This window comes from Protopterus annectens, chromosome 2.part2, assembly GCF_019279795.1.
Source record: "Protopterus annectens isolate FY-2018-M chromosome 2.part2, PAN1.0, whole genome shotgun sequence".
Classification (NCBI taxonomy): Eukaryota; Metazoa; Chordata; order Ceratodontiformes; family Protopteridae; genus Protopterus; species Protopterus annectens.
The window spans coordinates 157809271-157833589 of record NC_056730.1 but is presented as its reverse complement, the minus strand read 5'-3'; the positions used below and the strand labels follow the sequence as shown (position 1 = coordinate 157833589).

The window sequence follows — 24319 nt, the reverse complement described above, 5'->3', positions numbered from 1 at the left end:
TATGCTCTGGTCCCTCCTTGCTTGCTTGTGTCACATGACAGTGGTGATGTTTGTGAATATTTGAAGATGGCCAGGTTTCCAGATGTGTGAGAAAACCTGAAGAGCTTGGGTTACGACACTCATCTACTTCAGGTTGATATGCACCTTTTTGAGCTTGCGTTACTACCTGCCCTGGAGTCTGTGGTTACTTATTCAGGCGTCTCAGGCTTCGTCCAAGGCATCTATGTCTATCTCTTGATCTGGAGTCTGTAGTTTGAATGGAAGCCCTGGGATGAGATTCACCAGGGCTACCCACTATGAGAGCTCCTTTTTGAGATAATGTATGAAGGGTATCTCTGAGTTTAGTGGATGAGAGTGTTGAGACCATATTGTTTTCAGATACCAGTGAATTTTCCTCATTTACAACCTGGCCGGTGGGAGCACTGTTGCCATGATGCCCAGGGCTCTTAAAGTTTCCTGGATGAGCATCTGTCGAGGGAGGAAAGGATGTGGAAGTAAACTATAAAGCTTAGCACCATCTCCTGAGTTAGGAAGGCCTAAATCATCTTGGTGCCCAGCCTGCATCCCAGGAACACTAGGCCTTGAGTGGGTTGAAGGGAAGACTTTCTGTAGTTGATGGTGCAGCCCAACAGTAAGAGAAGGTTGAGGGTGAACTGGAGGTGCTGCAGCAGAGTGTGCTGTGATGTGGCCTGGATCAGCAGATAATCTAAGTACGGGAAAAATCCAAATTCCATTGGCCCACAGCAGGCAAATTCCCTACAAAGAACTCCATACACAGGTATACGCAGGGGTATATAAGTAGATGTATAAGAATAATTTCTCAGACTATCTCCAAACCTGAAGACCCCTGAGAAATAATTGGCCAGTTAGGAGGGGCAAAGCATGAAGTGGGCAAGGAAGCCTCCAATGTTCTAGAATACTGTACACAGGGTAGGAACAAAGGGAGACTGGAGAGAGTTAGCAGAAATAAGCAAAGAGGGGAAGGAGGGTGGGAAGGAATACTGCAGCAGTGATCAGCAGGACACCTACTGTTAACTTCTCACACAACTGTACTATGTCTCGACTGAAATCACTGTTGCAGTATTCTTAACTTGAGGATGATTCCCAAACCTGACGGTAATGCAACAGCGGTTGGCTAATAAGCAGCAGAGATATCCAAGAGGCAAGGAAGGATGTACTGAATGCAGCTCTACACCTAGAAAAAGCACTGATCCTGTAATGTTTAGTCAAGGTACGTACAGAACACCAGGTGGCAGGTTACAGTATGGCTCTGGTATACACCGTTTTGCAAAAGGCTCCAGAGGATGCCACTACCCTGACAGAATGAGCTCAAGGGCATGAGTACAAGGATTTACCATGCACAGAATAACAAAATGAAATGGCCTTAGAGATCCAACTTGCAATGGTTTGCTTAGGTACTGGTTAACCCAGTTTTGAGTCCATGAATGAGACAATGAAACCCAGTTTTGAGTCCATGAATGAGACAATCAGTTGTTCAGACTTTCAAATATTTGGGTTTGTCCAGCTAGAATCTTAGTTGTCTGGGAACATCTACATAATGTAGGAGTCCCCCCCCCCCCGATTCTGTGGATTGGGAAAGAAGGTAAGGAGGTGTATGGCCTGGTTTTTGGACATAAATAAAGGGTTAGCCCTTAAGATCACCCTGTCCTTGTGAAAGACAAGAAAAGGAGGGATGGTCATGAGTGCCTGAAGCTCTGAAACTATCTGAAGTCAGAGCCAGAAGAAAAACAGCTTTCCAGGAGCAGAATTTGAGATTTACTGATGCTGCTGGTTCAAAAGTGGATAAAATAAGCTTTTCCAGCACAAAGTTGAGGTTTCATAGAGGGATTATGGGCTTTCTTGGTGGTATAAGATGCAGAACCCCTTAAATGAAAAGCTGGACCTCAGATCTAGACATACATGGTGGACTAACCAGTAAACAAGCACAGATTGCTGAAAGGTGGGCTTTGAATGAACAGGTCAGACCTGTATGCATGACTTCACATACATATTTTAATAAAAAGGTGCCTTTGATCTATTGGGCTCCTGTCCATTTCTATGGCACCAAAATGCAAATCTCTTCCACTTGGCTATTTAGGATTTTTTAGTGGGTGAAGGGTCTCCAGGCTTCTTGGAGAACCTGATCTATGTCCTCAGAGAAATGGTGCCCATAAAGAATTAGAACTCTATCATCCACAGGATTAGGTTCAGGGATTACAGGCTAGTGTGTAGTAGAGACCCTTTCTGCTGTGTGATGAGATCTTCTTGAAGTGGTGGCTTGTAGCACATGTCACTGGCTAGATGAAAAAGAAGAGGGAATCAATGCTGTTTTACTGCCTAAAGGAGGTGACCAGCAAAAGTTCTGTTTTTTTTTTTTCTTTTTGGGCTTCTAGAAAAACTCTTGGAATTGGGAGATAGTAAAGGGAAGGCATACAGGAATTTTCCTGGCGACTGAAAAGAAAAAGCATCTCTCCTCTAGACTGAGGAGCAAAGGTCCCGGATACAGAAAAGGGGAAGCTTTTTGTTGTTTTCTGAGACAAGCAGGTGTATCTGAGGTGTGCCCCAAGATTGAAGGATGTCCAGGAAAATCTGCTTGTTCAGGGTCCTTTCAAGGAGTCCTCCAAGGTCCTTCTTAAACTGTCTGCCAACACAGTCTTGTGATGTTATATACATGACTTTTGGCAACATACTTGCCTGAGTGGCAAGGTCTCAGGCTCTCTGTGCCAACCTGCACAGTTAATTTGATCTGCTTCCCCCTTGCTTATGTATCACATCAGAGTTGTGTTGTCTGTGAACACTCAGGAGAGAAAACTTGAAGAGTTTGGATGAGGGCCCACCTCACCTGTAAGCTGATCTGCTCCTTTAATAGTTTTGGCTGCCTCCTGCCCTGTACCCGGTAGGTCCCTGTCCAGGCTCCTCATGTCTAGTCTGAGAGATTTATGCACATTTCCTGAACTGGGGTTGGAGTAATAACGGGACGTCCTGAACTGAGTGTCATCTGCTCCTTCCACCATAAGAGTTCCCCTCTGAGACAAGGCAACAGAGGGATCACTGTCTAAAGAGTGAGAGTCTTTAGACCATATGGTTTTCAAATACCACTGAATTTTTCTTGTTTGCAGTTTGGCTAGTGGGAAGCATTGGGAACTAAGCTGCCATGAATCCCAGCATCCTTAGTATCTCCCTGGCTGAGCATTGGCTGAGGAAGGCAAGGCTGTGAAAGTAGGGTGCAAGGCTCTGCACTTCTTTCCTGAGGCAGGCAGGCCTGCATATTTTTTGTATCCAGCCTGCAGCCCAGGAAAAGTATTTCCTGTATTAGTTGCAGGGATGAATTATTGTAGTTGACTGTGAACCCCACCTATGACAAAAGCTTGAGGGTGAACTGGAGGTGCTGCAGAAGAATATGTGATGAGGTAGCCTGGATGAACATATCATCTAGGTATGAAAAACTTGTTTCCCTATTTTGACAGAAGGCAGTCACTGGTGCCGGACAGTTTCTGTAAATTCTTAGGGCTGCAGAGATCCCAAAAGGCAAAGCAATAAACCGAAAATGAGATAACATAGAAAAAAAATCAGAGGAATCATCTACAAGGGGGACAAATTGATATACAGAGATCTGCATCTTTCAGATCTACAGATCCCAAAAAACCCTAAGGCAGCATGAAAGGCAGCACTGTGTTTAGTGAGAGAATTTTGAAGTTTGGCACTTTTAAGAAACTATTTATTAAGGAAAGATCTACTATGGGTCTCCATTTACCCTCTTTTCTTGGCACTAGGAAAAGTCAGGGTAAAACCCCTTCCCCACAAATTCTTGGGGCACAATCTCCACCCAAGACATGACATAGCCTTTTATTGACAGAAAGGACTCCATTGGTCTGTGGTAATCTTTTCCCAGATGGCAAAGGATTGGGTGAGCTTTTTTGAAAGGGGCACAGCCTGGCTGAGGGGCTGGGGAAAAGAGTTTGTAGGTAGTCACAGAGATTCTCCCCAAGAGAGGCCTCCCAGAAAAGGAAATTCCCTGCATTCTTTGCGGGGGAATCTCCTTCAGGGAGCCTTACTGTGTTTCTGAGTAGTTCTAGGATCCCTTCTGACAAAGGTGGTGTGTTTTGTCGGACCTTCCTCTGGTACCTAGGTACACAGATTAGCAGAAGCTGTCAGCAGTCCTTCATGGTTTTACCCTGTTTCTGATGGGTCCTAAAAAGACTAGCTGCTTGTGGACCAAAATAAAGGTTCCTGTCTAAAGGATAATCTCCAATTTTTGCTTTAAAGTCTTCTGGCAAGGGTTGATTACACAACCATGCATATCAGCAGATGACAGTGCCTGTTTTATTTATTTATTTGACATTTGTTGATTGGGATAGTCCAACTGAGCAAGAGCCCTTTTTCAGTGGAGGCCCAGGGAGAAAAGTATCACAACACAAACTAAGCAAGAGAAAAAAGAAAAATGCAATAGCAAATTATCAAAATTGATAACAGTAAGTATAAAAAGCAGCAACAAATATATTAATGTGAGAAGTACATAGCTAACCATTAGGAAAAGGCAAACTGGTATACCTGTACAATTCAAAGTGGTATGTTCATAAGTTCATAGATTACTACTAGGCCAACTGCCCTTTTGGGCCACTTTAAGCCTCAACAATTACCCCATGTCAGAACCAAACCCTGTGCCTTGTATTTGTAAGGCAAACACCTTAACCAGTATGCCAACCTCCCACCCTTAGAGAGTTATAAGCAGGAAAAGGAGGAATAAAGAGGATAGTGAAAGGAGAAAGGGAATACGATCAAGTGGGATGATTACAGTGACAAATCCAGGAGCTACTGAGGTGTCCTTTGAGAGTTTTCTTGAAATCTTGGATATAGGTAATATTTCTGAGGGTCATGGGAAGTTTGTTCCAGGAAAGTAGCTATAGAGATTCTGACCAAAGAATATTTTTAGGTTTGAGAATTTGTAACAGATCTAGGTCTGAGCTTCTAAGAGACTGAAGGGGCTTACAGAGAGAGAGACAATTGAGGAAATGCTACGGCAGGAAGAGGGCTTACTTAGGATAGAATGGAAAACAAGCAGTTGTGTAAACAACAACTGGTTTGGAAACTCAAGCCATCTGGTTAGCTGCAAATCTACCAGCTTTGTTGTAGGTAGTTTCTAGTTTGGAAAGTAGTGAGGACCGTAAGTTGGTTAATACCTGGCAGCTGTAAAAGAGGTTATGGAGAAGAAATGCTTGGGGAAATGAAATTCTAGAGTTAGTTGTAAGGAATCTTTTATTTCTATATAGTAGGCCAAGTTTTATGTGGGTTTTCTTGATACTGTGAAGAACATGAAGATCAAATTTAAGTTGGTCATCACTAATAACTCCAAGGAGTTTGGTATAGGATTCAGGTATGACAGAGGTGTTGTTAAGGGAAGAGATGTTAAAAGATGACTTAAAATGATAAAGTGTCTTCGGGAGGAAGAGAAGTTGTTTTGTCTTTTTAGGGTTAAGTATGAGTTGATTGTTTTGAAGTCATGTTTTAGTGAGGGTGAAGGATATTTGTGTCTGGATAAGGAGGTCAGCAGGGTTGTCAGCAATACAGATGATTGTGGAGTCATCTGCGTATTGTATGAGGGATGACTGAGGACAGACTGTATGAAGTTGGTTAAAGGAGAGGGCCTAAAATAGAACCTTGTGGGACACCCATTTGAATGGGAAGAAAAGGAGATAGAGCAGAGAGCCATTTTATAGATACTTGTTTTTGCTTTTACTTGTTTTACTTGTATTCTGCTTTTAACTGGATATTTAAAATAGGAAAAAGGCCACAGGTGTGTCTGAGTCACACAGAAATTAAATACACCTCCCACCCCCCCCACCCCCGGTGCTATTGTGTTTTTAAACTCAACTGTCTTTCTAGTTGCCTGCCCCTTAGATTAATCCGACCACACATTTTCCTCTCTCTTCTCTTTCATTGGCTATTGGGACTACGCACAAAATTATCATTTTGTGATATAAATCCCCTCAGCTATTTACATTTATTAGTCATCCCATTACATTCCATAGCACCAGAATACAAAGTGTCCACCTCTTTGCAATCTATCTTGCTCTTTTAAAATGAGTGGCTTTAATAGGACGTGCTGGAGGGATAGATTCATCACCCAAAGACTCCCTATGCTGTGGAACAAAATCCCGGTTTATGTGAGGCAGAGCACCTTGCTGGCCTTGTTCAAGAGGAATCTTGACCAATGGATGGGAGATCGCAGATACACCCCAGGGGTTACCTCAGTGTCACTGCTCGACAGAGGCACAGCAAAATAATGGGCATAGTTTCTCCAAACTAAAGGGGTGGCGTAAGCCACAAAACTATGGGCTAGGCTTATAAATGCCCTCGGGCAGATAGCCTAGTATGAACCTATGAACCTATGAACCTTAAGTTACTCCCTCTTTCATATCCAACTGCTTAGTGCACCCTGCAACTCTTAGGATATGACTTCATTTTCCCCATCTTATCATTAAAGTCTGCAACATCTAGTCCAAGGCCACCACTTACTGGACAGCCAACATTCTGCCTTTAAGTAAGTCATCTTTGGATTAGTCTTCTATTTTGCTCATAGTGAGGGAAGGAGCTTGAGACATTATTTCCTAGAGAATGCTGATCACCAGAAAGCCTGATAACTACTTTAGAGGTGCCAGCTTGAATGTGGGCTTATATTTTGCTCCTGGTGAGAGAAGAAGCAGTGTGCATTGATTCCTGACTGCTTCTGATTGGGCATTGAATATCTGTGTTAGACATTTCTGATTGGTCTGGTTGCTACTCAAGTCATCTACCACGAAAAGGCTGCAACAAACCTACATACCCTTGAATGATCTGTTACAAGACTGTTGATCACCAAAAGCCTGTGGCCTGCTTCTCATCTTGGGACTGGTGCTACTGTTTTTCTTTTGGTGAAAGAAGAAGCAAAGGAGCATGGTATTCCTGCAGCATGAAGCTGTGGTGAAGCGAGAACTAGTAGTAGCCAGGCGGCACCAGCCAATCGTCCAAGTCCCCTCTTTGCACCATTCTTGAAAAAGCTAATTCTTTCTTTTCAGTAAGTAATGCCTGATTAGCTGCTGCCTGACCTAACTTCAGAATACCTCCCTAAATTCTTCATCCATAAATCATCAGGGTCTACTTATTAGTCTCCCTTCATATTTTTGGCACTGCCTCTAAAGACGCAGACACCTTGAGTTGACAGTTTTCCTATAAAAGCACCCTTGCAATTTCACCAGGGCAACTAGTTTGTAATGACAAGCACTACTTCCAGAGTTGCAAACCTGATATTCTTGACACTATTATACATTCTCAATGCAATCATGTAATCAATAAAAAAGGTCTGTTGCCATGGATATGAACCTTCCCACTATCTCAGCTACCAGCTTCTTGGATATGGGCATCCTGAGGCAGTGTAGAAAATGCCTCATGTTTACTGGCAACCCGATAATTCTCAAAGAAACTGATATGGTATGGGAGAGATGTATTTACATCAATGCCACTGGAGGCAAAGCTCTCTCATAAAAGTACTCCTAATGTCAATCAGGTTTTCAACAGTACACATGCTGCACCCATCACACACAGTTCCCAGCAGATACATAGACCCAGATACACTGAGGCACTTAAATGTAACTTTCCTAAACCCCAAATACCTCCTAGATGAAGTACACATAACAAATACCCTCAGCAGCCCCGAATGCACTTGTTCAAACCAACATATACGGCCACATCTCATGAAGCCCCTACCTCTAAGCCTATAAAGCAAGCCACCACACAGTCCAACATTTTGGTCATTGGTAAGAAGAAAGTCATGGTCAGTTGCTTATGATAGGCCAGCATCCACCACATTATGCAAGCATTCAGGTCACTGGACCACAAGTACCAGTATGACTCAGTCATAGTCCATGTGGGTGTAAATTACCTGAGATGTACCTACCTAAACTATATGAAGACAGACATCATGGAACTCTCAGAATATGTGTCCCAGGCTAGTATGAGCAACATTTTACCCTCTCTGAGGATGATATCACAATATGAACAGAAGATGACTGACTTTAATAACTGGTATCATCCTAAGGGGGTGCAATATTTGTCAGCATGGAAGGAGATAGTCAAGAGAGCAAGCTGCTTTCCCTCTTCCCCTCACAGCTTTCAAATATCAGCTAAAAAATTGTCCTCTCCTGTAGTGCCATTTTATATACAATCATCATCAGCCCCCTTTTTCCCATTTTCTACATGGGGTCAGGGAACTGTGTAAACTGTCGCCATCTCTCTAGATTCAATGACACATTCCTGCCCGACTGCCGCAGATCTTCTTTCACGCAATCCATCCACCTCTTTGCTGAACGTCCTCATTTCCTCTTACCTTCTTTCCATCTGTCCCAAATCTTCTTCACAAGACTGTCTTCTGCTTTTCTGCATGTGTCTAAACCATCGTAATCTGTTCTCTGATCTTTTCTGCAAATGGGCTACTTTGGCTTCTGCACTTATGTCCTCATTTCTTTGTCTGTCCCACAGTGTACATTCTACCACCCTTCTCAGGCACTTAATTTCCATCACCTCTAGATTCTTCATCTGCTCTGCCATTACTGCCCAGGTTTCTGAACCATACAGTAGTATTGGTCGCACCACTGTCTTGTACACCTTACTTTTCAGCTTCTTTGGCATTCTTCTATTATAGACTACACCTGACACTCTATGCAAGTTGGCCGCAGCCCCTCTAACTCTAGCTTTGACCTCTTCATTCAAACTTCCCTTCTCCTCAGCCACCCCTCCTAGACACACAAAGCTATTTACCTGTTCCACTATCTTCCCTTCTATCTCAATTCTCAGCTTCTTCTCATTTTCCCATATTGCTGCCATTATCACAGTCTCATCTGTGCTTGATTTCATCCCATGTGCCTTCAGATTTGCATTCCATTCCCTATCCTTTGCTGAAGTTCTTCCTCAGAGTCTGCCTGTAATAATTAGTCACATTATCTGCATACAGCAACTTTGTTGATCTGTCCCCTCCAACCTGTTTGCTACTGTAGTCCATTACCAGTATGAACAGCAGTGGGCTCAGAGCTGAACCTTACCATACACCCACACCCACTCCCACTGGGAACCCCCCCCCCCCCCGTGAGGCCAAACACTGCTCATACTTGAGTCACTGGGTTCTTGTACATAGCCTGCACTAATTCCACCAGTGTTTCTGGAACTTCAAACCAATGCAGTACTACCCAGATTAGCTTTCTTGGGACCTTGTCATATACTTTCTTCAAGTCTAGGAATGCCCAGTTGCATTTTTTCCTCATCTCTAGCTTCTTCTCAACTACCTGTCTCACTGCAAACATCAGGTCAGTTGTGTTGCATTCTAATCTGAATCCGAACTGCTCATCTCCCATCTTACATTCATCTACTCTGCATAACAGTTTTATCAATCACCTTCTCCAGAACTTTCATGCAATGTGATAGGAGTTTGATGCCTCACTGGCATGACTATTCTTATTCTCCAGTCATCTGGGATACACCTTTCTCTCCCCACTGCTAGGAGTACCCTCAGAAGCCATTTCTCCCCTACCTCACCTAGCATCCTTATCATATCTGCTGTGACCTCATCTGACCCTGCTGCTTTCCCTGATTTCATTTTCCATAGGGCTATTCTTACTTCTAGGGCAGGCTCTTCTTCTTCGCTCATTGTAGGCTGTGTCTGGGGCAGTACTGCTAAGGTAAAAGTACTTTTGACATAACAATTCAAAACCAAGAAAGTCTAAAGATGTTACTGATCAATGCTAGGAGTCTAAAAAAAAACTCCACTCCCTACAAGCTCTCCTCAACCTAGAGAATGCGGACATCTGTGCAGCTAGTGAGACATGGCTTAAAGCCAAGGAAAGCACACCAGCAGTGCAAAGCTATAATGCCTGCCACATATTGAGACCAGCTACTACACAGGCAGGGAACTAAAGGTGGAGGTGTCTCATATTTATGTCAAAAATACATATACCACAAGGCTCGTCAAACAAGACAATGCACTTGAGCTTCTCCATGTTCAAATCACCATAAGCAAATCTCATGCCACTTTCTTGAAAGCTATAGGTCCCCCTCTACAACCCAGTAGGTAGCATGCAAATTTGCTTATGGTGATTTGAACATGGAGAAGCTCAAGTGCATTGTCTTGTTTGACCAGCCTTGAGCTTCTCCATATTCAAATCACTATAAGCAAAATCTCATGCCACTTCCTTAAAAGTTATAGGTCCTCCCTCTGCAACCCAGGAACACATTTATTTAAACTTACTGAAAACACTCATCATCTAAACTAATACCACATTTGTGGATAATTTTAACTATCCCACTATTAACTAGGAATCATATACAACAATAAATGTGCAGGCACAGGGATTCATGGATTTTGTAAACACAAACACCCTGTACTAGATTGTCAATACACTGACCAGGGATGCAAACATGCTGGATCTGGTCCTACCTTATATGGGAGGATGCTGCACGCCCCCAGTGTAATGTCTTCTCTGCTAAGGTCATACCACAAAATGGCTTTCTTTGAAGTAAAGAATAAAACCTGGAACTCCAGCTTAACTTGGAATGTTCAAGAACTACTCTAAACCTAACTTCCTACTATTAAGTGATAACCTGGTAAAATTTCAAGCCACCATAAACTCTGAGAACAGTGCTGCCTATGCTGAGCTGTTCACAGAGACCCTTATATAAGGAAGTTAATAGCTGCACAGAGGCAGCTGTACCCACCAGGAAGAAATATAGCTCTAGATCAAAAAAAGGCCATCCTGGTGGGATCACATCAACAAAAGTAACAAAAATACGGCAAAAATTAGGTGTAGCACCCAGCAGGATAAAAGCACTTTCAAACTAAAAACAACTCAGAGGTCAAATAAACTTTACCAAGAGGCAGATTTGCCTCCTAGGGCAAGGACAACCACAAGACATTCTTTAGTTATGCCCACAACCTCAAAGGCAATACACAATTGTGTGCAGAGCTCATTGTAAATGGGACCTACCTATACTGAAGCCAGAAAACAGTGCAAACCTACTGCCTGATAAATTCAGCTCCAAGCTTACCCCGCTCTTCCCCTCAACCTTCCCGAAGAATTGACAACAAATATAACTGCCCCCTACTATCACTGGGAAACAGGACATTAATGCTCTCTCACAGACCAAGAACAATGCATTAATGGACCCAAACAATATTCCAGGATATTTTCTAAACAGCATGAAACATGACCTATCAGGCCCTCTGGAATTATTTAATTATAGCCTCCAAACAGGCTTCATGTCTCACAAATGGAGAACAGCAATAGTCATTCCTCTGCAGAAAGGTGGGCCATCTACAGACTCATAAGTATCACTAGTCTCAAATGCAAGGCCATGGAAAGAATTTCCATGGAAATGATCAATAGTGACACAGGAAACCTCTTGACACTGGAACCAACCCAATTTCATTTTGTTAAAGGCAGGTTCTGCAAACTCAACCTGGTGGATTTCTTTGAAAAGGTCACACAAGCAAATGATGAGGGCAAAACAGTTCATACTACCTTGACCTGGCCAAGGCATTTGACACAATACCCCACTCTGGCACTGTTGACAAACTCAACAGGTTAGGTGTAAACCCTTGCGTCACCTGGTGGATAGTCAGCTGGCTCACAGACATGACCCAGGAAGTTAGAACTGGGGAGTCCACCTCTACAAAGATGCCAGTCACAAGTGGAGTCCCCTTAGGGATCGGTCCTGGGAATGCTCTTTTTTGGCATTTACTTCTCTGAAGTCAAGGCCAATGTCAGTGGCTTCTGGCTGACTAAATCTGCAGATGATTGCAACTTAAGAGCACTCACAGAATCCCCCACCAACATAAATGCTCTCAAGAAAGGCCGGATAGAGACCAGGACTAAATCTAAATGACAAAAAATGCATAATAGTACCCTTCAGGAAATCATCCATTCCTGGTAACTACCATATAGATAACACAACCCCAAGAGCTGACCCAGCAGTCAGGGACTTGGGGACATGCACAGAAAGTAATCTAGCCTCTGACCATCACATGTCTACAGTAGTGAGATAATCATTCTATGCTGTGCAACTTGTATACAAAGTTATGGCATACAGGTCCAAGGAGGTCACTGTTCCCCTGAATTGGGCACTCATCAGACCTACTATCATTGAGTACAATGCCCTGATTAATATGTATCTAACCAGGCACATCCAAGAATGCAAACGTCCACAGAGATTCCTCACCAAAAAAATACAGGGCATAAGTAACATGTCCTTTGCAGACTGTCTCAAAGCCCTATCCTTGTATTCTATCTCCTATAGGCTGTTGAGGGAAGATCTATGCCTGGCATATAATGCATTGTCGGACTCCACCCTGGTGAACCTCCTGCATATCTGCAAAACAAATAGCACCAAAATTACCCTTTTGAAAGACTTGAACCTTACCTGTGACATAAGGTATGTGTCCCAGAGACTACATCTTCTCTGGAACAGGCTCCCCCCCATCCATGTGAAGCAGAATTCCTCCCTAACCAAATTAAAGTGTAATTTGGGCAACTGGATGGGGAACAGGAAATTCATCCCTGGTTTGTCACCTATGTCTCTTTTCTAATGAAACTGGTTCATCTCCCAGGTCCCTGCTTGTAAATATTTAATTTCCCAAGTCCCTGTTTACACTTATAAAGGGTAGCAGAACTTGTCAGAGATTTGAGACTCATGGCTAGGCATAAAAAAGCATTTGTGGTCATTAGCCTAGTACACACCTATGAAACTATGAACCTATGAGTAAAGCCAGGGAATGGTCAGAATCACAGACCTTCTCTTTTTCAGAGGAAAATGTAACTGCAGCAGTCTGTTGAGGAGTGGGGGGAGGGGGGTTGAGAAGAATAGGAAGGAGGCCAGAATGGCCTTGAACACACCCTGAGAAAAGTCTATCCATTCCTTCTCCCCAAAGGGAGGAAAAGAAACGTGTTGAGTTTTTTGGCATTTCTTTTTCAGCGTGATGTCTAATTGCATCAAAAGCTGTGGTTCAGATCCCTGATGTACCACTATAAGTTTATCTGGGACCTCTTCTCTAATGAAATGATAATACACAGTTCACCTTTTTCTGTGGAATCCTCAGTAGTAAGGCCCTCTGACATGATACCAGCCTCCAGCAGGGTCTCGGTAGAGGGCATCTGAGGTGGAGTCGGTTGGACTGTAGGTTCTGAAACTTCAGTGGGAGCATCGGAATCAGAAACAGTCAACTGAGTCTCTGATCTAGGCCTTTTAGGCTTGTTCTTAAGGGGTGAGTTACATCTGGGGAAGAAGAATCAGCCATCTTGGAGTGGGCTAAGGGTTTCAAATGGTGGATCTCCAAAAAAAGTGATGTGCAAGGACAAATGAGACTGCAAGGTCTTGGGTACAAAAGACTGACAAACGGAACAGATCTTGTAGCCATTATCTACTCCTAGGCAAAAAAAGGCACTTGGTATGCAAGTTTTTGTATGGGATTTGTATAACTTACTTGTACTTGCACCTCCTGACAACTAACACCGATAAGGCAAAACAGTTTAAAAAGGTAAAAGAAGGTTCCACAAAGGACCACTTATCTGATAATTTGAAACAATGACCAAATGACAATCAGTCCAAAGGATAAATGATCTGCATTCAGACTGGCAGTGAGAGAGTGTGAGGAATTAGGCTCGTACGTCTGCCTATATGCCCATATGCTTGCAAGCTGAGGTCATACGTCTGACATATAATTCTAGGAAGGTAAAGTTTTGGTATCCTGGCTGGACGTCAGTGGTGATAAATCACTCTTGTAAAATTCTTAACTAGTGGGTTAAGTCATGAAACCTACTAGCAGAAAAAAATACTGACAAAAGCATTACTAGCAGCTAGCATTATGCAGCAGCTTGCTGACAGCAATGAGATGCATTTATAGAACTGACCATTTAAAAAGAAAATCCACTTAAACAGTTCAGGCCTCAAACAAGACACCAAAACAGCAATGTATGGTTCTGTTCATGTCATCCTTGAAATGCTGCTGCATTTCAAAGGATAAAATAAAGTGGACATTAATAAAAAAGGGTATAGAAAAATGGAAAAGATGGTAGTAAAGGCTGAAAAACAATGGTTTATAAACACAAATTCTAAACAGCCTGAAAGTTCTATATGTACACCGACTAAACAAGTACAGACTCCAGGGAAGCAATTAGGAAGGATGACTTTTAATAGGAAAGAATATTCACAGCCAAGCTGGTGCTTACAGGTTACAGACAAAGACCAATGTGAAAATGTCTTCTTGACAGGGAAAGAGACATAACATAATCTGACGCCTGCTTAGTCAGATCCCTTGTAACTAATTAGATCACTGTGAGGTAGCAACATCTGCTCAACTCAATGTTCAGAGCTATGAAATAAAGAACTAAATTAAAACAGATAAGCTACACAAACAAACATGCACCAGAAGCAATCTGTGACAAATGCTGAACAACTTATTAATAAGCACCCGACAGAATAAGAAATCTTGATCTGGCCAAGTTTCCATGTAATGTAATAAGATCAGAACAAATATTCTGGTGCATGTAAAAATAACCCTTAAACCCTTTTATTCAGTATGGGATATGCTGCTGCAAACTTTCACAGCTCATAGTCCTTTCCAAATTTCAAGTGTTCAACCAATGTGATAAACAGTTGAATTATGTTAGCCTGTGTTTTTTGGCAACTTCCATTAATCAGTGAACAATTAACAGCATTTCCAATTATGACATCATCCTTTAACACCTAACGAAAGCTGTGAACATTGCCGTATTATGAAAAAAAATTAATTTTCAAGTTTTAACAGTATTTTTTCTCAGAATAAATTATTTGTTAGTGTAGCATTTCAAACCATGAGCAATTTGCATAGTAACAAGGCAGAAGTACAATCTTCCGATAATATCTGCAGTCCTCAACTCTCTACCATAACTGGTGCAAAGCATCCACATAAATGAACTAAACAGCTTCTTATATAAAATTACTTTCTGATCATTATTCTTCTACAGAAAATGACAGTTTGATATTTTAACCTCCTACTTGCTTTTAAAAGGTAGCATAATTCAGTTAACTGCACTCAAACCTTCATTACAGCATGCCGCAACCCTTTTATTATACTCTTGACAAACAGAATTGTTCTAATATCAAATGCAGTCACAGATTTAAGCAATTTTCTCTTTCAATTGCACGTCATCTGTTCCATCTGCTGACACCACAGCAGTTGAAAGAACTGAAAGTTGGTTTTATTATGGAAGCATGTTCACATGACAACAGTGCCTAATTTGGAACCTAGCTTGTCCACACAGCAGTATTTAGGCAGATCCCTGCTTTGATATGACTTCAGCAACAGTGACAGACACCTCCCCTGTAAAATATGCAGTGTAATGGAGGATTAGTACATGCCTACTTCATAGTTTCACATAGTCATACAGACCAAGGCCATACAACAGTTTTCCTAGTTAACAGATTAAGTATTACTCACAAATAACAGAAAATGCCATTATTTCTTAAATTAAAATCCTGTTCTTTTCAACATGGTAAAAATAACTGCCTTTTTCATCTAGTTCACAACTTCTCTCTTCCACTGACGTAAAAGATTTGGTATAGACTGCATGCAGTATAAAAAGTGTTACATCAGGTATTCACCAAAGTTGTGGATCCCAGAGGTAACTTCTTACAGCAGTTTTGTATTATGTGGCTCATCCCTAACACTTTACTATATATTTTTCAAAGGCTTTTCAGCAGTTCTTAATGGTACCAATCAAAAATATTGTCACAGTACTGATGTCAATATAGAAAACTTCCAGTATGTGTTATTTATTTATTGCATTTGTTAACCAGGAAAGTCTACTAGGCCTAGGTGAGCCCATTTTCAGTAGAGGCCCAGGGAGAAAAGCTGCACATAACACTAATAGTACATACAAGAAAAAGCACAATATACAGTGTACATACAGTCTCAATGTAGGGAAATAAATATTAAACACAATAGTGGCATGTAATCAATAAGGAGGGGAGGGAGGGGTAAATTGAAGGCTTGTACATGAGCTTATGTGCAGTGGTTAATTGTGAATAAGTGAGATAGTGTGGGAGCTAGAGCCAGTTTAGCTGTTGTACAGATAAGCAGTCGTGTGCTGAGTTTTTTGAATTTGTTACAAATTTGGCAATCCTGTTGTAACATGAATCCAGTTTGGTTTTCAGAGAGGACTGGATATTGGTGAGGATTGGGGCACCGTATAGTAGAGATGGTAGCAGGAAGGATGATGCAAGAGCTTTTTTTAGCAGTAATATTAAGGTAGTATTTGTGTGTATAGAGGGTACCTACTTTTTAATGCGTTTTTTTGATGTTGCTATGGATATGGAGGTCGAATGTTAGATTTTCATCAATAAAAACTCCTAGCAGTTTGGTACTTGCAACAAGTTCAAAGAGAGTATTATTATGGGATTGGACAGAAAAATCATTCTTATTCACAGAGGTAGTTTTTTTTTTTTTTTTTGGGGGGCGAGGGGGATATTAGAACTTTGGTTTTATTGGGACTTAGAGTGAGATGGTTGTTTGACATCCAAGTTCCGGTTGAAGTGAAAGCACTTTGGGTAAGACGTTGTAACTCAGATATAAATTTGGCAGTACAGATGATTGTAGAATTATCTGCATATTGGATAACTGCCATGGGTAAGGGTGGTGAGGAAATTATTAATTAATATACTTAAAAGGAGCGGACCTAGTACAGATCCTTCAGGTACACCAATGACTGTGCTGAGAAAAGGTGAAAAGGAGTGTTGCCATTTGATGGATTACTACCTATTAGTGAGATAGTCTGAGAACCAGTTTAAGGTATGGGTGACAGACCTAAGTTGGAGAGTTTTGTGAGCAGAAGGGGATGTGAAATTGCGTCGAACGCCTTAGAGTGATCTAGGAACAGTGAGGAGACTATGTAACTGGCATCATGAGCCCTGTTTACTGTGTCCATAAAGGATATGAGAGCAAGTTACGTACAATCCAGTTCCTTCCTGCCCACACTATCCCTAGAATTCAAATCCACAGCTGCCCAAGTACACAATATTCCTGTTAAATAACAAATATGATGCAAATTTGTAATAGTTGTTTATCAGAAGCGAGTCTCTTAAAAAGAACCAGGAGCAGGCAGGTGGCAAACCTTACAGGTCTACTGTAATACACTTCCCCTGAAGATTCTTCATTGTCTTGAGAACCTTTCTTAGGGTTTCTGTGCATTATCAGCAGAAAATCCACATAATGGATCACAGCCTTAAGCAGAAATGAAAGAAAGAAAATAATAAGAGAAAGAGAGAATAAGACAAAACAGAAACCTTCTTCCTATATTACAACAATATGCAGTACAGCCCTAACAATGGAAATACCTCCTCTGAAATGTAAATCAGTACCCAAAGCCTATATTTTAGTGATATGGAAATCATTCAAGGTTGGCCTTCTAAAACTGCTGCTGATACAGTCAAAGTGCTTGCAGAAGAAGCCTTAATAATCTGAGACGAAGGCTTACTATATTTTTTAAAATGTGAAACAACAGGGAAATATACATCCACTGAAATTTAGATCTCTGTAAACATTGTGCATAAGGAAGATTTCCCTGAAACAGCACCTCAGTGAATGTTTTAACACCGTTTTGGCTCTGCTGCGAGACTGCAGTTGTCTGAGCCTCATTTTACCCTTAGTGTTTTCGCTTTTCCCCGATACTGTGGAGTTCTTATGAAGATTACTGGGGGGGGTGCCCTGCAAAAAACATTCTACCAATTTTCCAAAAAGGTTCCATGGGTGTGTATGGGGATACAGGTAGTCTCATTTCTGGTTCTGTACTGGATTCAAAATAATACCCATTTAATCTAATTCATCAAACGGTACTTAGATCTCTTCTCCCCTCTGCAAAGGATACAAAGTGCAGTAAATCCCTATAAATTGTGTAAGCCTTCTGTGTACATCTCAGCAGACTACAGACCTACAGGAAACAAATCAATTTCTCACTGTAGTTTTCCACAGTATATAAAAGTACTAGTAAATGCATAATCTGGTTCAGCTTTGAAATGGAGGCCCTCCTACAAATAAACAATCTCTAGGTTATTCTAGCCATATAGAAGGTAATGAAATGTTTCACTGAGGATAAGGCCTGCAATCTTAAAATCCATCTATCATATCCAAAAGAAATGAGTAAATGAGTTTCCCTCTTGGTATGGACAGAACAGAGTTCAGCCTATGAAAAAGGGTCTGAGCATAAGATGACTAAATACCAGATAGACAGTGTAGCACAAATGATCTTGGTTGTATCTTCCAAAAGCATTACAGGGAAAGCAGGACTGCAGCTCTGAGGCCAAGTTTCACAATGCAAGAAAAACGATTTTGATATCCACAGCTTGATCTGTGAGCTCTGGGACAAGAAGCTTTCATACCCTGTCTTCACTTTTAGTCAGCAATCCTGATAAAACTTGAGAGGAATCCAGGAGTGAAAAAAAAAATTCTAAGTACAACCATTGAGAAACAGATGGATACCTACCTGAAAGACTACTTTCCAGAAGCAGACTAGTCATACAATTGCCCCAGCTATTAAGCTGGAGAAATGGTGCTGATACCAATGGACACTCCTCCCAAGGCAGTTACTGGAGCACACCACTCAAGCCCTACTTGTCAAGTGCTAAGGCGTAGGACAGGTGTAAATGTAATCCCATACCACTGACGAAAAGTACAGGAGGCTGTGAGCAAATTCTGCTCTCAGTATTCTTCAACTTCTCACAATGATGTAGTTTTTGTCTATGATCATGAGGGGCCATCCTATCAATTCCTATATTAAGCACTGTCAACGACTTTCATCTTGCATGACTTCACAAAGGCCTTTTATTTTTTTTTAATATATTCTATAGCGTCTTCAGTTTGCAGGACTGAAATGCTGTCGTGGCCATAGAGGCATTGTCACTGTATGTGTTTTGGCTGATTATCTAAAAGCAGAATGAACATTTAGATGTTCCAACTTTTCTACGTAAAGAACATAGGAACATTTCTGTGATGACTACTATGAGAGATAATTAGAAGTTATGTACTTACCATAACTTGGCATCTGCTTGTCCATTTTCATTCTTCCTCACTATTGGGTTATGGATCAGGCTCGGCTGCATTTCTTAGACTTGGATCCTAGTCTCGAGCTCCTCCCTCTACCAATAATGCTCCACCATCCCTGTAGCTTCCTCAGATCGAGTTTGCTGCCTTATTGCCTACTGAATAAAGACATATTACAGACAGAAGGAAATCTGAGGCTCAAATCAGGAACATAAAGGTTTCCATAAATCTATTAGGTCGGAGCTAATAAGATGAGGGATGGCTGGGAGGGAAGGTGAAGATGAATGACAATGGACAATGCACATGCAAAGTTATAGTAAGTACATAACTTCTAAATCTGATGATGTCTTTTTCATTCTTCCTCACTCTTTAGAGTCTCCAGCTACATTACTCTCGAGTGGCCTTAAGGAAGGTTATGCCAGAGCACTGTCAAATCAAAAGAAGCTCTACTTCCGGAGACCATGTCCAATTTATAATGTATCACAAAGGTACGACTCTTTGACCAAGTGGCTGCAGCACATATATAATCAAATGACACCTCGGAGGAGAAAACCGATGATATAACTATAGATCTAGTAGAATGGGCTTTAGAAGGATGAGGCAATTTCAATCCATTTTTGAGTAAATTAGAGAGATACAATCAGTAATCCACTTAGCCAATGTAACTATGGAAACTGATTGACCTAGATACAATCAGTAATCCACTTAGCCAATGTAACTTTGGAAATTGATTGACCTAGGCGGTTAGGTGACAACAAGTAAATAGCTGGTCAGACTTTCTACACTGTTTTGTTCTATGAAGGCAGAACCACAGTTGTATATGTAGATCAAGCAGATGCAAAATATATATCTGGAAATAAGACTGGCAACTGTACAGACTGGTTTATATCAGTCTCTGTGGTTACCTTAAGCATAAAGGATAGACTGGTATGGAGAGAGACTCTATCTTTGTGAAAAATGATATAAGGCAGTTTCGATTTTTTTTTCTTTTCAGGTTCGATGATAAGGCCTGAAGCTCATAAATTCTTCTTGCTGAAGAAACAGCCACCAACAAGATGGTTTTCCATGAAAGGAATTTTGTTTCACAATCATTACCTGGTTCAAAAGTTTTTTGAGTTAGTCCTTAAAGAAGCATTAGATCCCATGGAGGAGTAGGATCCTTTATGGGAGTCTAAGCGCAAAAATCCCTTTCATGAAAGTTTTGCAAAATTTGGATGTAATAAGGGAGTCAGAAACATCTCCAGCATGAATATTTGAAATGGCTGTCAGCTGAAGTTTTATAGTGGAAAAACTAGCTCCTTCCTTGAAAACTGAAGAAAGCAAGAGAAGGATGGATGAAACTGGGGATGAGAAAGGCTCCATATTCTCTTTGGAAGCCCAAATGGCAAACCTTTTCCATTTGCTTTGATACACTTTTTTAGAAAAAACTTTTTGAAAAGCTAAAATTATGTCTCAAACAGAGAAAGCAAGCCAGGACCTTTGTAGAATTATTGGAATTGGAGAAACCAAGCAGTCAGCTTGAGGATGAGTAGACTGGGGTGTTGATTCCCTGATGGATGAGAGAGGAGGTCCTGTCTGGGCTCTAGAATCCATGGGAGATATTTCAGATGAGACCAGAGAAAGGGGAACCATACCTGATGAGGTCAGTAGGGGGCAATGAGGATTACCGAACTCTTTAGCCATATGGCTTTCTGCAGAAACTTTGGGACCAATGGTAGAGGGGGGTAAGAATAAAGGAGACCGGAGGGCTAACCGTGGACTAGAGCATCCCTCGGAGAGTCCCCCAGAAGGAAGATCAAAGCAAAGTACTTGATACACTAGTTTTGGGAGAATGCAAAGAAGCTGCAGTAAGGTTGGCCCCAACAGCCAAAAATCAGATTTGCCACTGACTGATTGAGGGACCACTTGTGAGGGTCATAATGGACCTGCTGAGTTTGTCTGCTAGAACGTTTGTTTTCCCTGGTATATATGTTGCAACTAGAAAATGGTTGGATGATACTACCCACTTCCAGAGCCTCACAGCCTCCCTGCATAATGGGTAAGGATGGGTTCCACCTTACTTGTTGACATATCAGACTACTGACATGTTGGTGTGTACAGCAATCGTCCCACAGGGGGGCATCCTGAAAAGCTTACAACATTATAAAAACTGCTCTCATCTCTAGAACTTTGATATGCAATCTGGTGTCAAAGTAAGACCATGTGCCTAGGACCATCTTTCCCTCAAAATCCTTCCCCATCCTAGTTGGGAAGCGTCCGTGGTGAATGTGGCGGCAAGGGGAGGAAGAAGGAATGGCCTGCCAGGAACAGATAGTCTGAATTAATCCACCATTAAAGAGGATGTCTGCAAACTGGAGTCAACTTGATAGGAACAGATAACTGATGGTAATAAATAGACCACTGAACAGCCAAGGTCCATTGGAGGACTCCCATAAAGAACCTTGCTAAGGGCACTAGGATGATGGCACCTGACATAGAGACAAAGGCTTTAAGTATCAATCTCACTGAGGGAGACAGTAAAGAATTTATTTCCTGTACTTGGTGTCTCAAGGATGCTACGCAACCAAGGGTCAAAGAAGCTGTCTGGTGCGTTGTCTTCAGGAAAACACCGATAAATTCAAACCTCTGAACAGAGGTGAGGTTTGATTTGGCAAGATTTATGATAATGCACAGGTAGCTGAAGATCTGGAAGAAATACCCCCTGGTCTGAAGTACTTGCCTGGTTGGAGCATTGAGAAGCCAGTCATCCAAATACGGAAACACCTGGAATCCATTCAGCCTGAAGTGAGCTGCCACTACTGCCATGCATTTGTTAAACACCCCGGGGGTTGTGATGAGTTCTAGGGGCAGAACTTTGAAATGGTAATGACTGGCTCCCAGCCTGAAGTGCAAATGACTTCTGGAGTGTCTATTTTGATGTGATAGTACACATCCTAAAGGTCTATCACGCACATCCAATCGCCCTTGTGCAACAGAAGTGGTACAATGGACTGAACTGTAACCATCCGGAACTTCGACTACTTTACATGTTGATTTATATCACTCAGATCTAGGATGGGTCTTAGGTCCCCTGTTTTCTTTGGCACTAAAAGAAGCAGGAGTAAGTTCCAAATCCTCTGTCTGGTTGGGACCTCTTGGACGACCCTTTTCTTGCTGTAATTTTTGAATTTCTAGTACTGCATGCTCCCTCTGACTGGGTGGAATGTCAGTAAGTTTCTTTTATTATGCCAGTGGCAAAAGGGAAAAGGGAATGTAATAACCTCTGGATGTTATGCTTAGCACCCAGGCATTAGTTGTCAGATTGGTCCAGGTGTCTAGGTACAGAGAACAATGACCCCCGACTGCCTCTAGAGATGGACAGCCGGGCAGAGCTTCAGAAGCGGGATAGTATATTTAGCTTTTTGTAATTCATGTTCCTGTTTTTACACTGGGAAAAAAAGAGTGCAGGTTTAGAACAGGAATACAAGAGCATTATTATGATATAAAAGGAAAGAAGGATTCTAACATCATTTTTAAACACAAGATAGTTTGGAATACTAATAAATTTTATTACTTCACTGTATTAGAACAGATTGTTCAGAATTCCAGGGGGGGGGGTCTGTGGGAACATGCACTGGAATACTGTAAATTATTATGGCTATTGAGGCTCAATGCCAGTGAATATCCTGGTTTGAATGATACTGTTTATTTAAATAATGCTCTAAAATCATTTGATGCTAAGTTATGTGTTTATGGTTTATAGTTGTTCTATTGTTTCTAATAATAAGACTGTTATATTTGACATTCAGATATATTAACATATTTGTATTCTATTGCCTTAAGGGTTTTTATTCTAAATAACTTAATTACTTTAATTCTATTATGTGACTGGGCATTTCTTGTCACATGCACTTTTTAATTTACATAAAAAATGGGCTGTGTCTGGCTGCAGGTTAGTTCTGAAGAAGTCCTACGGGATGAAAATGCTTAACTTTTTTATTTTAATTGACATTTTTATAAAGCCTGTTTGGCTAGTGGTGTTGAGTGTAGTGAGGGGACTTGAAGGTTAAGAAGAGGAACAGAGATTTTAGATTAAGGGAGCGATCATGGATGAGAGGGGGAAGAGGATTTTAGGTACAGGAAGTGCTCATGGATGAGAAGGAGAAGGGGATTTTAGGTTTAGCGAGAAATCCAGAATGGGAGAGTAAGGGGACTTCAGGTTTAGGGAGTGATTGAGACTTGAGGGTGAGGAGCTGGATGGGAGTTTTTAGGGTTAGGATCAGGGTTTTGGTAGGGATAGTTACTGTTATGGGACACGAGTTATTGCAAGCTAGGGCACTTGTCTAAACAACCGAGTGGCAGTGAAGATGCATGTCTTAAGCACATGTAGTAGACCCTACAATTTTTTCCATCTGGTCCTTTGACTTCTCCCTTATAGATGGCTAGAAATGGAACAGAGAGCAGTCAAAGGTTTGTGATCTCAATGAAGATACTGGCTAACTACATCACAGGCCTTATACATTATACAAATCAAGCTTCCTTACCCAGAATGAGCTTTCTGCTCAATGATTACTTAATAGCCAGTAACACCAAGGACTGCCTCATGACTTAGAAAAAAAATATGCAGGGAACTACCAAAGATAATGTTCAACTTCAAATGAAAAAAGTCCTGGAGGTGAACACACTTTTTTAGCAGCTTGGAGACTTAGCACAAAAAGGCTACAGGGAGAAAGACAATAAAAACAAAAGCTGAATGACTATGTTTATGCAGATGAATGATTATTCCTTACTTTTAAAGATATGATGTTTGTCTCCCCAGCATGCAACCATTTACTATAGCAGTCCTTGATCAGCAGACAATTTCCAGTCAATCAGAACTAAAACCATCTTATGACTAACACAATGGACATTCTTGAGTACAGAAACATGACCAGCTTATAATTGATTCGTGAGTGCTTTATTCAAAAAAGGACAAGTACTGACGTGTTTCTTTAAAAAGTACACAACTCCTTTAACAGTAGTCTACAATTTTAAGAAAAACTAATATGCTTGACCCAACAAGATACAATTTCAATAAGAAGTAAGAAAAATACATGGATAAAAATAGTGACAGAAGTATACCTTAAGTACTTGAACTTGGCCTTCATGAGTTATGTCCTTAAGGAGGTCGCAAAATGAGTGACAAATGGCAGTAGCATAAGTCTGAAATATAAACAGTGATAAAAACAGTAGATGTTCACCATAACA

The 24319-nt window shown here is 41.3% G+C and overlaps 1 protein-coding gene across 1 annotated transcript in view; it reads right to left on the bottom strand.

Annotated features, from left to right (window-relative positions):
• The window catches only part of IPO11 (importin 11), a gene marked incomplete in the record, with an annotated part of 3749854 nt that overhangs the window by 1506289 nt on the left and 2219246 nt on the right, over positions 1-24319 (bottom strand). Inside the window, 1 exon segment of the mRNA XM_044063824.1 lies at positions 24194-24274. Within this exon segment, the coding sequence (XP_043919759.1) occupies positions 24194-24274 (81 nt within the window).